At 40.1% G+C, this 13,553-nt stretch overlaps 2 protein-coding genes and 1 long non-coding RNA gene across 14 annotated transcripts in view; 2 read left to right on the top strand and 1 right to left on the bottom strand.

Annotated features, from left to right (window-relative positions):
• The window catches only part of LOC124186098 (dystrophin, isoforms A/C/F/G/H-like), a 315,823-nt gene that overhangs the window by 64,994 nt on the left and 237,276 nt on the right, over positions 1-13,553 (top strand). The gene's annotated exons all lie outside the window — the stretch shown is intronic.
• LOC124186147 (C-type lectin domain family 3 member A-like) lies at positions 3,937-6,641 on the bottom strand. 3 transcript variants are annotated; one of them, XM_046577591.1, is made up of 5 exons: positions 6,417-6,641; positions 6,038-6,310; positions 4,774-5,408; positions 4,435-4,710; positions 3,937-4,239 (listed from the first exon to the last, which is right to left on the bottom strand). In XM_046577591.1, exons 3-5 carry the CDS (start codon positions 4,859-4,861, stop codon positions 4,088-4,090), a joined length of 516 nt encoding a protein of 171 aa, XP_046433547.1. In that variant the 5' UTR covers positions 4,862-5,408; positions 6,038-6,310; positions 6,417-6,641; the 3' UTR covers positions 3,937-4,087. The 3 variants fall into 3 exon arrangements, 2 of the variants coding, with proteins under 2 accessions (XP_046433547.1, XP_046433546.1); XR_006871565.1 differs by having other exon boundaries at positions 3,937-4,710; positions 6,038-6,287; positions 6,417-6,634; XM_046577590.1 differs by lacking the exons at positions 3,937-4,239; positions 4,435-4,710 and having other exon boundaries at positions 5,094-5,408; positions 6,417-6,617.
• On the top strand, positions 12,288-13,171 carry LOC124186154. The gene is made up of 2 exons (XR_006871567.1): positions 12,288-12,695; positions 12,828-13,171. It is a non-coding gene; the product is annotated as an uncharacterized LOC124186154 (long non-coding RNA).

Here is a 13,553-nt window from a genome sequence, read left to right as displayed (position 1 = left end):
CGAAATATATGAATATATTTTCTTTACCGTGGTCTATCAAATTTCAGACAATCCTAAAGGTGCGAAATAACGTCGTTTCCCAAACATGCAGCGTTGCTGTATCCTCGCTAAATTTATCCTCATTAATTCAAACCGCCAATCGGAAATCCAAGCGTTTTCGTAGGATTTGATCGAAAATCCGCGACGCAGACAATGCTCGTCGGCATTCCGCAGCCTCCCCGAATCATCCCCGGCGGGCTTTTCCGACTCATCCCTCTCCACCGATCCATAATTTAAACGCACGTCTGTTCGTGAACGGCGGTAAATTTCCCCGATTTTTTTTCGAACGCTTATGATAAGGTGGGCGGGGGTACGCACGAATCATATTAATCAGTATTCGACTTTGTCTATTTTCAACGTATCTTATCACCTCTCTTTTTCAACGGTACGTGCCCCAATGTATTCCGGTCTTTAAGCTGCTGCGCGATTTTGAACTAGTTTTTGTCACGAGGCTGAGATCATTAATTTTACCGTATCGAAGTATTGAAACAAAAATAACTCAAGAATTTGACTTTACAAAATGAAAATCTTATTCACGCTTTATCAACTGAATTTCCGAAATTTCGCGCAACCCTCCAAAGTTGCAAAACAACGATTTTTTTTTCTAAAGATACACGCATCATTGCAACAACGTTACGAAACGTTCAGCCTGATTTTCCGCCCACATTTATACCCCTCCAAATGGCGGTACCGTCTGCAAAATGTGTGGAAAATAAAAGGGACACGAAACGGGCGGTTCGAGCTTTGCCAATAACTAGTCTCGGCGTGTTGTGTGCAGCTTGCGCCGGCTGTTGTATGCAGGCAATATATCTCTTGAAAGATAAAAATAACGCCCGGCTGAACGTCCATTTGTATTTCATCCGTAATACGTTGTCCGACTTCCATTCCATTTGCAAATTACTCTTCGGTTGGGAAGCTTTCTTTTCGTGCTGTTTTTTTTTTTTTGTATTTATTTATTTTTTCCACTTACCTCCAAAGCTTCCGCAGTATATCGCCATTCGAATATCAGGCGTGCGTGTTTTTCGCTCTCATCTCTTCTCTTCCACATTTCCATCCCTGGCAACCCTTGTTTCCCGGTCGCGTTGAGAAACGGGGCTTTCGTTCAATCCGCCTTGTTTAGCCCCGCGGGATAAGAGACCGCCTAGAGCCACCCAGCCAGCCGCACTACATCTGTAGCACTCGACCCTCTTGTCGGGGACAATTAAAAATGCATTGGAACCCGCCCCTCTCACCCTCACCCTCTTCCTATTCTCTCTGTCCCTCGCCACCCTTCTACCGGGGTTTTACAAGAGCGTATAAAATCCCGGGGAATTAATTAAAACGCGGGGGATGAAGAAAAAAAAAAAAGAAAGAGAGACGGAGAAAGAGAGAAGTTCTTCATTCAGCCAGATGACTCGGCAACCGACGCCGCGTGTTTCCGTTTTAACAATTTTTTTATACACAGCGAGTGTGTGTGTTTTTTTTCTTACTTATTTATTTTTTAAAATTATTTTTATCTTTTCATATCTCTAAAAATGTATAATGTACAGTTTACAGTAGTCATTGCCGTCTGATTTTTGTGTGCAATCGCAACGCTCGACTCTCTTTCTAATTCTTCTAATCGAAAATTTTTCTTCTCCTTTCATTCGCAGGTAAGTAGGCCACATTTCGTTCGTCGGGTTTAATTAACTCATCGATCCTACTGCGTGAACGACGTTTCCACAGTTGTGAGTATGATAATTGATCGTAGACAACATTCGTCGTGTAATAATCAATGCCGCGGTATTTTTTAATCATCGTTACACCGCAGTCATTAACGACGACTGAAAGATAATTTATTCGAAACGCATCGGAGAACTCTTGTGTCGGCATCGCAGTGTGTTGGTAATAATTTTCAACGGGGTGAAAGCCCGTGGTGAAAGTGCGCAGATATGGAAAATGCCTTACAACGCGTTGTTGCGGTTTTTTTCGCGTCGAGCAAAGAAAGCCAAAAAAAAAAAAAAAAAATTAAAAAATAAAAAAATATACGCATACACACTGCAAAATAATAGAAAAATATATGAAAAATACATTGAAAGGATTTCAGTGCGTGGTTAAAACGCATGAAAACGGGACAAAGCGTGTGTGTATGTGTAGTGTCGCTTTCAAAATGGCTTCCCGAGTGAAAAGTGCGCGTAGTACCGAATCTTTGTCTGGATTTCGAAACTCACACGCATTCGCGTACGTGCACGCATGCACGCTCGAATGAATTTTACCGCCTGTCTTTCTACCTGCGTCTCTTTACCACCGCTACATTATACTTCTCTCCCCTTTCTCCCGGACCCTGATATTCATCCTAAAGCAGAACCTTTCGCATGTGAAAAACTTGGTTTAGCAAACTCTGCCGAAAGGAGTATAATTTACAGGGGAAAAAGTATACTTATTAGATGTGAAAATGTGGTTGAAAAATTGATTGGTTTGGGAAGTTACGATATAATCAAGGACAGTTTCTGCGGATTCTTCAGTCATTGACCGATATCAGATCAGTTTAATTATCGTCTCGTTGTTCATCGGATCTTCTTTTTTTTTTTGTCTGTATTTGCTGGCGCGTCGTTCTCACCGAATTCGATTCTAGTTAACGTATTAGTCGCGTTTGTTCGCGTATTTAGTTCTAAATTTTTTCGTTTGGGAAACACTGTTTCAACTCTGTCGTTCTTGAAGTGGATGGATAGTAAAGTTACGGTGCGCGCGAGTCGCGATTGGAATTAAGCTTACGACGGACGGACGTTCAGCCGGATTCACGTCACGTATTACGGAAGGCTTGCATGCTTTCCCGACCGAGTATGTATTAAATACGTAATCTATTCGTATCGAGAGACACGACCTCCGGTAATGAGATTTCATGCTTGGGAGAAATGAAATATTTCGAAATCGAGTGTGTTTCAGGGGGTTACAACTTGCAAGGTTTTCTTTTTTTTTCAGAGCTTTATTATTTATAGTTTCAGGAATATTTTGAAAATTTTTCATTGAAATTAACAACAAAATGGCGGCATGACGCGTATAAGTAGCGAATGACTCCGAAATCGAGAGTTTTTACGGTGGCGCATCTTCTGACGTTATTGTTCAACTTGTGAGAGGGAGAAAAATTTTTTAGAATCAAAAATACCTTTTTGGATTCGAGCTCGTAGCCCAAATGTTGAAAAAACTAAACTTTCTTCCAAGCATATACGATTACGAACAAAACACATCATTTCTCGATAAATAAAAAAGTGTTTAAAAAATCTTGAGATGAAAATTAAAAAACCTAGCCACTAGCTGAAATCGATGAACAAGTTTGAAAGATTGTGTCAAAGTTTCAAGTCGATCGAATAAACATTGACCGAGGAATCTGCGTCACCGAATTGAAAACGTGGTCGTTCGCTACTTATACGTGACATGTCGCCATTTTGTTATTAATTTAAATGAAAAAATTCTAAAATGTTTTTGAAAGTGTAACTGGCAATGCCCTTGAATTCAAATTACTTCAAGTTTTTACGTTTTCTTGAAAAAAAAAAAAAAAAAAAAAACAAGCAACTCCTAAAAATAGGTACGGTTTTAGACCGTCCAATCTGTAAACCCCCCCTAATACCTCCGCATTGTATGCTGGGAAATTATTAATGACTCGGTTGTCGCCGACACTTGGCTAAGCAGCTCTCCTAAGTTGCGCATGGCAGGTTGACGGAGTTTGCGGGGTGGCAGTGAGTTTAACTTTGTGCCCATATAAGCCCTGAGAGACGCTCAGGATTTAAGCGGAGAATTTTCGTCTGGTAATTGGAGCAAAGTTTCAGGAGGCAATCCTAAACTTGGGTCAAGAAAATAAATTCTTAGATCAAAGTGTGTCGTCACTTACGCTTCGGCATGTTATTCTCTTTCGGGATCGTGAATAAAATACACGTGAAATGCAATTTGTGTTTGGAATATTTATTCCAGAGATAATTGTGATTTTTACAAGCGTATTAACGAGCTGTGAGTAGGTATACATATAGAATTGTCGGTAAAGATACGATAAATCCTACCAATCAAATCATAGGAATTACTTATCGTTGTCCGTTCATATCGGAATCTCGCAAATAAAGTGCTTGGTGTTTTTATAGCAATTTGCTGCAGCAAGTCCACTTCCGTTGCTCCACATCATTACGCAGTATTGGTCCTTTTCATTGGTCGGTTCATTATACGACCATGGAACGAAGGACACGGGAAGACCTGGTGACAGACAAACGTTTACATCGTAGCACTAAACGGACCTCGAACCTTTACGATTCCAGAAACGAGCGTTGAAGTTTCGCGAGTTTTCGTCGATGTTGAAATCGATACTTTTATTCCAGGGTTTCTGTAACAGGCGCCGAACATGCCGCGAGTTTGACGAGACGATGATGACGAGTGAATTTGAACCCTTACCAGTCTTGACACTCGTCCATTCATCCCTGTCGAAAAATCTGTGAATGCCAATGTGCAAATGATGGCTGTCTAGTTTCATTTTCTTTACGTATTCCAGTTTTTTCAACGAATCGATCACCGCCAAGGTAGCGCCATCTTCTATGCATCGTCTTCGAGCCTCATTCCACAACACCAATTCCCTGTCATGCAACTTGTAGGCGACACCGATATCCGGGAAGGATATGTACCCCTCGGGCAACGGAGAACTGTTTTGCTTACGGGTAGACGTATTTTGAACTGGAACAATTTGGACAATTGAGTTCGTTTCCTCGATCGACTCTTTCCCCATAAATTTCTTACCAAAAGTTACATTTCCGTTGGTAGAATTATCGGCACACATTATCTGGCAGGCGAGATGCATCGGAAGCGAAACGAGGAGCGCTGCCATTTTTCGAGTTTATTATTCAACTTCGTACCGACCGACTCGACGTTTCTTCTGCGTTTACTCCCGCTGACGACGATCTGTCGATGTTTTATACGTAAGATATTCTCCACCTTTGACTTTTCGTATCTCGAACCGACAGATAACCCCGTGCGAAGAATCCGAGTATCGCTTATCGAGTGTTGCATAAGAATAAAATAAAAATAAATGGATTATTAAACCGTGGAAAAAAAAAAAATAGTTTGAAAGACGAAGGATATTTTATTGTTTAAGTAAAAATGGAAAAATTTCACACAAGTAACTGGCTTGTTTATCGCAGTAGTTTGTCGCAATTCCTCTGCCAACTACGAATATACAATTCGGTCTGAAATTACAAGTATTCGCCGCAGCTAAACGTTCTCCTTTGGTATCGATATCTCGCAAAGGAAGTGTCGTTTGTCGGTGCACGTTTCGGAAAAAAGTCCTCTTCCGTCGTGCCACATCCCCCCACATTTCAAGTCGGCACCCTCGAACGGTTGGTTGGGAGCCCATGGAACCAAAGACACGGGAAGACCTGGTGACGAACATTTATATCCTATCAATGAACGGACCTTGAAAAAAATCGCAAAGATTTTAGAATTGAGCGTTCAAACTTTGCGAGTTTTCGTCGATCTCGAGTTCAGTAGGCACTTTATTCAAGGGCTTTTACAATAGGCGATCAACATGGCGCGAGTTGGATGAAGATGAGCAATTTTAAGGGAGTTCCATAACCGTACGAGAATTGGCGATTCGACAGATTTATGTGATTCGATCGTTAGATTAAAATTTTGTATAAATTCACTAATGTATTATATTTTTGTATTAATTCATTAAAGATATTTCAGAATTATTCACCACTTCCACGATGTTGGGAAAAATTATTTAAAAAACTGTACACACGTCTGAGGTTGTACTCGGCTGTGCAGGCCGTAAAACGTTGCGACGTGGCAACAACGCATCGCATGCGTAAAACATGAAATTGCTGTATCAGAGTTACTTTTCGGTTATAAATTTGAAAGATCTTGGAAGCATATACATGGAATGTACAAAGCTTTCGCAATAACGTGACGAGACGTTGCCAAAGTCTGAAAAACCTAATACGATGGTCGGACACGCAATTTTGAATATCCGCGTAACGCCGTTAAAAATTGTTCAAACTCTTACCATTCTTGACACTCGTCCATTCTTCCCCGTTGAAAAATCTGTGAATCCCAACGTGAGCGCTAGACATGGCTGGTTTAACTTTCATAATGTAATCTTGCGTGGTCAACGAATCGATTACTGCCAAATTGGCGCCGTTTTCGATGCATCGTCTCCGTGCTTCGTCCCACGTCACTTCTTTATCGTGATACGATTTGAAGGCGCGCCCGATATCCGGAAAGGCTACGTATCCTTTGGACAACGGCGCGTGTTGCTGAAAACTCGGTGTATTATCGGCTGAAAAGATTGAGTAAAGAAAAAAAAAAAATAAAAATAAAAATGAAGATCTTTGTGTCACAGCGACGGAACTTTTAGATTAATTTCATCTTTGACGATTACTTACAGCAGTTTATATTATTGTTGGTTGAATTTGTTCCGCACATTATTTGACAGGCGATTTGCAGCGGCAACGAAACGAGGAGCGCTGCCATTTTTCAACTTTATTTCTAAACTCCTCGCTGATGCGAATTACTGACTTTCTACTCCGTTAGAACACGAATGTGGATTCCTTTCGACTGTTCGCTTCGCATCTCAACCGCGGATAATTGTGGTCGACTTGATCAGCGGGTTTCAGGTTTAACCAGTTTTAAAACTTGTCCGCTCAGCCTTGACGAATAAAACGTACACTTACCTTGAATCCTCACCGCTTCACCGATCCACGCGTAGCGTCTTTCTTTGTTCAATGCTTCGATGCTCGCATCGCGTTTTAAAAAGTGTGAAGATCTTTGACGACACCGATATCAAAGATCGTTAACATCTCGAGACGACCCGATGCTTCCACGCGTCATCATCCACAGCATCGATTGCTTTACTGATATTCACAATATTCTACGTTTCTTACCTCTTTCTACCGAGATGATGCATTACAGCTCACTTAGTCGTGAAAAACGTCACCGCGTTCTTCGACCGATATTTAAAACCGTAAATTTTATTTTTATTTGAAAACTACAGAGGATTATTTATTTTTCAAACTCGGTGCTACTCGTCTTTTCGTTAGATGTATTTCTTCAGCTTCTTAGTACGTATCGAGAACAACAACATTTCGCACAAGCAACGACAATAAATGACACTCTGGACTGCAAAGTCGCCTATTGCTCGTGTTATGGCAATTAGTGACAGTTTTTTTCCCCGAATTTGACAGATTTTTACGGTACTGAGACGTATTTCGATGCTGAGCGTACAAAGACTTGGTTGTGAAATCGCTTTGTTCATTTACCTACCAATCTCGAATATCATTATGACAATTAAGCTCATCGGAGGTGTAAAATTTTTCCTCGTTTTTATACGCTGTTGCGAAACCGGTGTGATATGATGATTAATGGGATCGGATGACCGGAGAAGCTTATCTGTTTTCAGAAATTCTCCGCAAAATTTGATTATCGTTTGAATACATTTAACGTTCCACATAACACAGTTTAAGTGTCAAAATAAAGAAAATAACGAATATGTTATCAACTAAGTTTCGTATTTTTTTCTGCGAAATGTGTATTGACATTATACATATCTCAGAAAAAGATACGAAATTTAGTTGATAACGTGTTCATTATTTTCGTTATTTTGACACTGGTATACTTTTGACACAAAAGTTTAAATTTATAGATTTGAGTTATCTCAACTCGCTTGGACTCGATGTGCGTCAGAGCGAATGGCGTGTTATTCGTTTCTTCAATCATTCGTCGTCGCTTCTTTACCACGGCTTTGAAGCGTGTCGATAATTTTTTGATATCTCTGGTTACGCAGATAAGGAAAAACCCCGAAGCTGTAAAAAACATGAGGCTCCATTTTGATTAATAATTTTATAAATCATATTCAGTACAGTCTGTAGAGCAGTCGAGCAAAGAATACTTTACATCATTGTCAACGGTATAAAAAATTTTTTTTAACTCGTTGACATTTTTTCAATACTTCATTTAATACAGATGTAGCGCTAAAATTAATTGGCATCGACGAAACTTTCCGAACCCGTTTTAATTGCCCGCCTTCAAGTTCCAGCATTATTTTCATCTCACGATCAATCAATGTCACAGATCGAGGGCTGTTTCTCCTTATCGGTCATAGACGCTCGTTTTCGTCTGATTCGCGTAGATGCAGCAGAATTATTCACGCGCTTGGCCTCAAGTAGTACGAGTCAACGGTTGGACGACGCGTGGAAACAGCCGTTATGTTCAGACACACCTTCGGGTTCTCGTCTTTAGCCGTTTGTCGCCCTCGCCCGTTCACTTTTACCACTTCGCGAGACCTTTTCTTCGTCGATACAGTGCGATTGAAGTATTACCGCGAGCTTGTCGTATAATTGAATCAATTTTATCCCCGACTCAACCGTGACGTTAACTTTTTCGACCCGAAAAGCGGGACGCAGGTGGCATGTTTTTCCCTCTCAACTTTTGCGGGAAAAAAAGTAAACGATAATAATCATTGCGAAAGTCTGGATAGTCACGTTTTTCATCCACGTCTATTTATTTTTTTTTTACCTTGGCGAAATTTCATCGTATTACATAAACAAAGAGGACATTGATGTACGTAATAACGCAAATCTACACCAAACCCATAATTTTTACTCCAAATTTCAAAGACGCCTGCGACAATTTCTTTTTCCGCGAGATCCGCAATCCCGAATCTCTGACGTAATATAGCCTGCATTGTAATTTTGCGAATCTCAAAACCATCTGCCGTTGAAACAGCTCCCGTTGTTAAAGTTCCTCGACAACAAAGGGAGGGATTCCAATACGGATTCCAAAGCCCGCGGAGTTGCCCTCGTAATACTTGGATATTCTTCTTTTTCGTTTCTTTTCTTTTCCTCTCTTTTCTGTTTCATTTTCATTTTCATCCCGGCCCAGCTCGTCTCTGAAACTATGTCACGAGCTTTATACGGCGAGCCGAAAACAAAAATAATGTCATCTAAAATTCTCACGATTTTTGTTATTACAATATTTATGTACGAATAACTAAACAGAGATGAAATTTAATAAAGCTGGATTTCGTTCGGTGGTGTAATAAATGTTCGTTGGAACAGTTGGAGAAATTTTGAGACAACGATCGCGTGGCGTATTTTCGTTTTCTCTCGTGGAACTCGCTTACTTGGGATTGTTTGTTGTTATCCAGAAGACGAAAATAGTAAGTGGTAATGATAAAACGAGAACGATCTCCAGAAAATTATCAACGAATCGTGAAAAAGATGCAGACAGAGGCGCTCGTTGAATGGCAGGTGGTTTTTATGGGGAAAGTTAAACTCAAACCAACGCTAAATCCAACGAGTCGCTTTCGACGAAAAACTCGTTGTTAAATAAAGGTGGGAAAAAGATGAAAAAAATCCTTTCCGTTCTTCCTCGAGCTCGGCTTTGATATAATACAACGTACAAAGTATACATACATACATACATACATACATGCGTAGATGTAAAAAGAATGTATGAATTTATTCATGTACTCATCGTCGCTTCGTCGAGGACAAAAAAACAGAAAACTTTCCGTTACCTCTTTTGGTTTTTTCGGATGGTCAACGTTTTTCTTACAACTCTGCGGACCGCCGTAAATTCGTCGGAACATCCGGCCCTTGAATCCTGAATATTGAATCTCTAATCCTCTGAGGCCTGATCCGAAGCAGATGCGAGTACGATGCTTGAAGGGTTGTATCGACGATACGGCGATACTGAATAATTCATAAAAGCTTCGCTCGAACTTTGCTGCAAGAGTACAGAAAACTTCGAGGAATGAAAGGGACGAAGAGGAATTAGAGAAAGAATCTGTTTTTATTCTCTTAACAAAGAATGAAAGGAAAGAAACGAAAAACATGAAAATTGCTGGTTATTTATTTTTGCAATCTTCCTTTCTGCGGTGGTGATTTCATTTTATTCCGCTGTTCAAATCCGCTCTCCTTTTTTATACCGTATACTTATGCAAACCTCGTTCTGCCTTGACAATTTTCTTTGCGATTGCGAGGACGGTGCACAGAAGCCTCGATTAAAATTTTTGGATTCATCCGCTGATGTGTCTCTTCTTTCCTCTCAGCAAGCATTCGTCATTTTGGTTTTCTTCTTCTCTTTCTTCTTCTTCTACTTATTATTAACTCACAGGTCTGCAAAAAAATACTTTATTTCAGCTACATGGGATGTTTTTGGTAAACATTATGTTTCCCAAAAATGATTTCCATTTTCAATCAAGAGTACGATACCAGATTTCGAGTTTAACCGGAGTTCAACTCTAAATAAAACTACGAACACGTGTTGAATAAAAAAACATTACGTGATGAAATTTCTTGAATATTTTCACCGGTTTCAGTGATTAAAAATCTACAAGAAACGGTATAAACAAATCTGTGCAGTTTTTCAGTCGAAGACTTTACTTATTTTTATAATACCCTTTCACCTTCAGCAGCGTAAGATTGGATATTTTTGGAGAACCATTATTTTTTATTTTTTTTTTTTCTCTCACTTTTAACCCCCCGCGAGTTCAGGCGAGGTCTGAAAACGACGCGATCGCGTTATTACGGGAGTTCTACGACGTTTTTCAACCCTCCGCCTTCGGGTTTGAAACACATCGTCGTCCCTCTGAAAAGCAACTTCGTCAAGTTTCGTACCCTAGCTTTTCCACAACAATATCGTTCAAGATGATTGCGCGGCGCCATGCGACGTCGTAAACAAGCCTCTGCAGTGTGGAAATCTCCTCCCCGAATTCAATGTCTGCAGGCGAACGTAATTAACCAGCCTACGTGACAATCGTTAAAGTTATATCGCCACTGGAGCTGAGCTGCACGCGAAATGGCTCAGAGTGTGTCTATAGCTGATAAAACTCGTCCCTGAAACTACGCGTCCCTTAATCGAGCGAACTGCGCTGCTCAATTACGGTTTAGGTAACCATCAATGGGCTGTAAAGTCCGTGCGAGAAGTTGCAAAAAAGTAGATAAAATCCTTCGAAACATGGCCGGCAATGTTATTAAGCCCGGACGATGTTGAGTACGGATAAATTAAAATCCTTATTACCGTGAAGTGGAAACGATTTTGAGCAAATTCGAATTACACAAGCTAAGAAAACGACTATTTGAGAAGAGTCTCTTCTCTACTCTGCCAACCATTCATCCTCAAAGTCCTCCGGAGCTTTCAAACTTGCAGCAAACTGCGTTGTTCAATTACGGTTCAGGTAACCATCGATGGGTTGCAATGTCTACGTCAGACGTTGGGAAAGTAGATGAAATCCTTCGAAACATGTCCGAAAATGTCGTTAGTCCAGAAGATGTTTAGTACGGATGAATTCCACTCATTACCATAAAGTGGCAAAGATTTTGAGCAAATTCGAATGACTCAAGCTAAGATATCGACAAGTTGAGAAGAGTTTTTTCTATACTCTCACAACTTTTCATCCAGACGGTACGTCGCATTCATCCCGAAAGTTCTTCGGAGCTTTCGAACTTTCAGGCAACTATTACTACGCAGACCGTGTTTATCGAGTCCACCTTTCCTTCGTCCAATATTGTTACTGCACCTAAACTTCTTCGCGAACACTTCACCATTTCATTAACAACTACTAGCCGATGTCGAAAAACTTGATCCACGACATTATAAAGCCAGTGAACGTGCCTCGAGTCTGCTTAGAGTCAGACAAATAAATACTTGGGTTATTCACGTGACAAGTTCAGAAGGCTGAAGTTGGTAACGTTAGCGTAACGAAATGTCATTGAAACAATGATTGTTGTAAAATTTGAACATGTTTTCTTCGTTATTATTCATTAGATAAATTTAAAAAAATTCCGAGGGTCCCAGTAACGTCCTAGTAAGTTTTACCTGAAGCAACGTTACTACAGTAACGAAGTTATAACTTCTACCTCATTCGATTTTCGATTCCAGGCTGCGGTAATATGAAAATAATTTCATCAAAATTCGCCGACTGTTTGGTCAGCTGCACTCGAACAAGGCCGAATTCGCGTTTCTCAAAACGTGTTCTCGTTGAAGGTTTCACCGGCTTCGTGAAATTATTTAGGTGAAGTAGATTGGCCGGGTGTAAATAGACTCGCCGACTCGTTTCATCCCAGCTAACTCACCAGGATTAGGTGCTTGCAGTGTTATTAAAGCCGTTCTTAACGCGGTCTAAATTATCTCAATCACTTCCGCACTTAACCACCTCACCCATCCCTCTCGATCCCAAGTTTATTTTTAGTTTATTCATAGTTTTCGTTTATTATTTCAATTAACCTCGCGCAGCGAACAATATAATTAATTGGTGCAAGGTCGCGTCTCCGTAAAGACCGTCGACATTAATTTGGGGTCAAGTAAATAGATTCAGCTGTTACTTGCCGCGTATTACATCCTCGTGGGACAAGGGGGTCAATATGACTTTGGCGAAAATGTCGCCCGCGGTTTGTTGCAAAACAAATTCAAGTATTCGGTGCAACTGTGCAATTAGATGAGTGGGCAATAAGATCGAGTCAATGCATCGCTAATCGGGTATAAATACGGCAGCTTCGATTCGACTTAATCATAAAGCTGCATTCAACGATAAATAATCAACCTCGTCATGATACGGTTCACCGTTTTGCTTATCGCCGCGTTGATATTTCTGCCGCATATCAGTCAGACATCAGCTGACGACGAATCCGCTGGGAATAACTATTTACAGATCTTTAACACGTGTAAGTATATCGATTGTATCAGTGGTTTTTTTCTGGTTTTCTATTAGTCGATGAAAAAAAAAATTCTTTCTTTATTTTAATAACAAATCATTCACGGCTCGTACTTACAATATTGAATATTTTTTGATGTAGCCGAAATGATGCAGCACATGACTTCAATTTCGGATGAAATGCGGAAACGAGTCCCCAGTTTACCTTTTTAGTCGATGTTCGACAAAAATTAAAATGCACCTTCTAATTTACAACCCGCAATTACGAAAAGGATCAATCGGACGACAGTCTTATAAACCGGCAACGAAGAACAAGTCAGACATATTCAAGCGAAGACTCGAAGAGGACGATGTTACATATTTCGTGAAAATAAAACGTGGAAGTTAAGAAAAAAATTAACATACAATTGATCAAAATGGAACTGCTTCGAAGTATTTGGAGACAAATTTTGAATGTAAAAAAATAAATCCATTCCTATTTCTGTACACATTTTCACGTGTTTTTTTATCACCAAAATTTGCCAAATTTACTGAAAATTTGGTGATGTACGTAGACGGTTTTCATATTTATGACGAAGCCGTTGGCGGATGAACGTCGCTTTTCAGCTTCTCGCAATCTATCGCAAAACCCGCGAACGTCTCTTTTGATCGTTTATCCAGAGAGGAGAGAAAAAAAGAAAAGAAAAATGTTGAAAAGGAAATAGAATCAGAGGAGCGTTAAAAACCATCGTTCGGTTCGTACCTATCTGTGGAATTCATTATCGTACATAGACGTTTCTGAATGAAGTTATTTCCAGAATATTTGACCCAGTTAGCTTTTCGGAATTCGTGCGCATGATTATATTATTATCATCGTCGCTGGTGGTCG

The sequence above is a fragment of the Neodiprion fabricii genome, chromosome 7 (genome assembly GCF_021155785.1).
Source record: "Neodiprion fabricii isolate iyNeoFabr1 chromosome 7, iyNeoFabr1.1, whole genome shotgun sequence".
NCBI lineage: Eukaryota > Metazoa > Arthropoda > Insecta > Hymenoptera > Diprionidae > Neodiprion > Neodiprion fabricii.
The sequence above is the reverse complement of the archived record's forward strand: the minus strand, read 5'-3'. Positions and strand labels throughout refer to the sequence as shown.

What these genes read in the sequence shown, in the direction of transcription:
- LOC124186147 (XM_046577590.1), bottom strand. Translation starts at nt 6,504, where the DNA reads ATGGCAGCGCTCCTCGTTTCGTTGCCGCTGCAAATCGCCTGTCAAATA. An exon ending in CAACAATAATATAAACTGCT is followed by an intron (nt 6,311 to 6,416) that starts GTAAGTAATCGT and finishes CAATCTTTTCAG; the next exon opens with CCGATAATACACCGAGTTTT. An exon ending in ATGGACGAGTGTCAAGAATG is followed by an intron (nt 5,409 to 6,037) that starts GTAAGAGTTTGA and finishes GTTCGTCACCAG; the next exon opens with GTCTTCCCGTGTCTTTGGTT.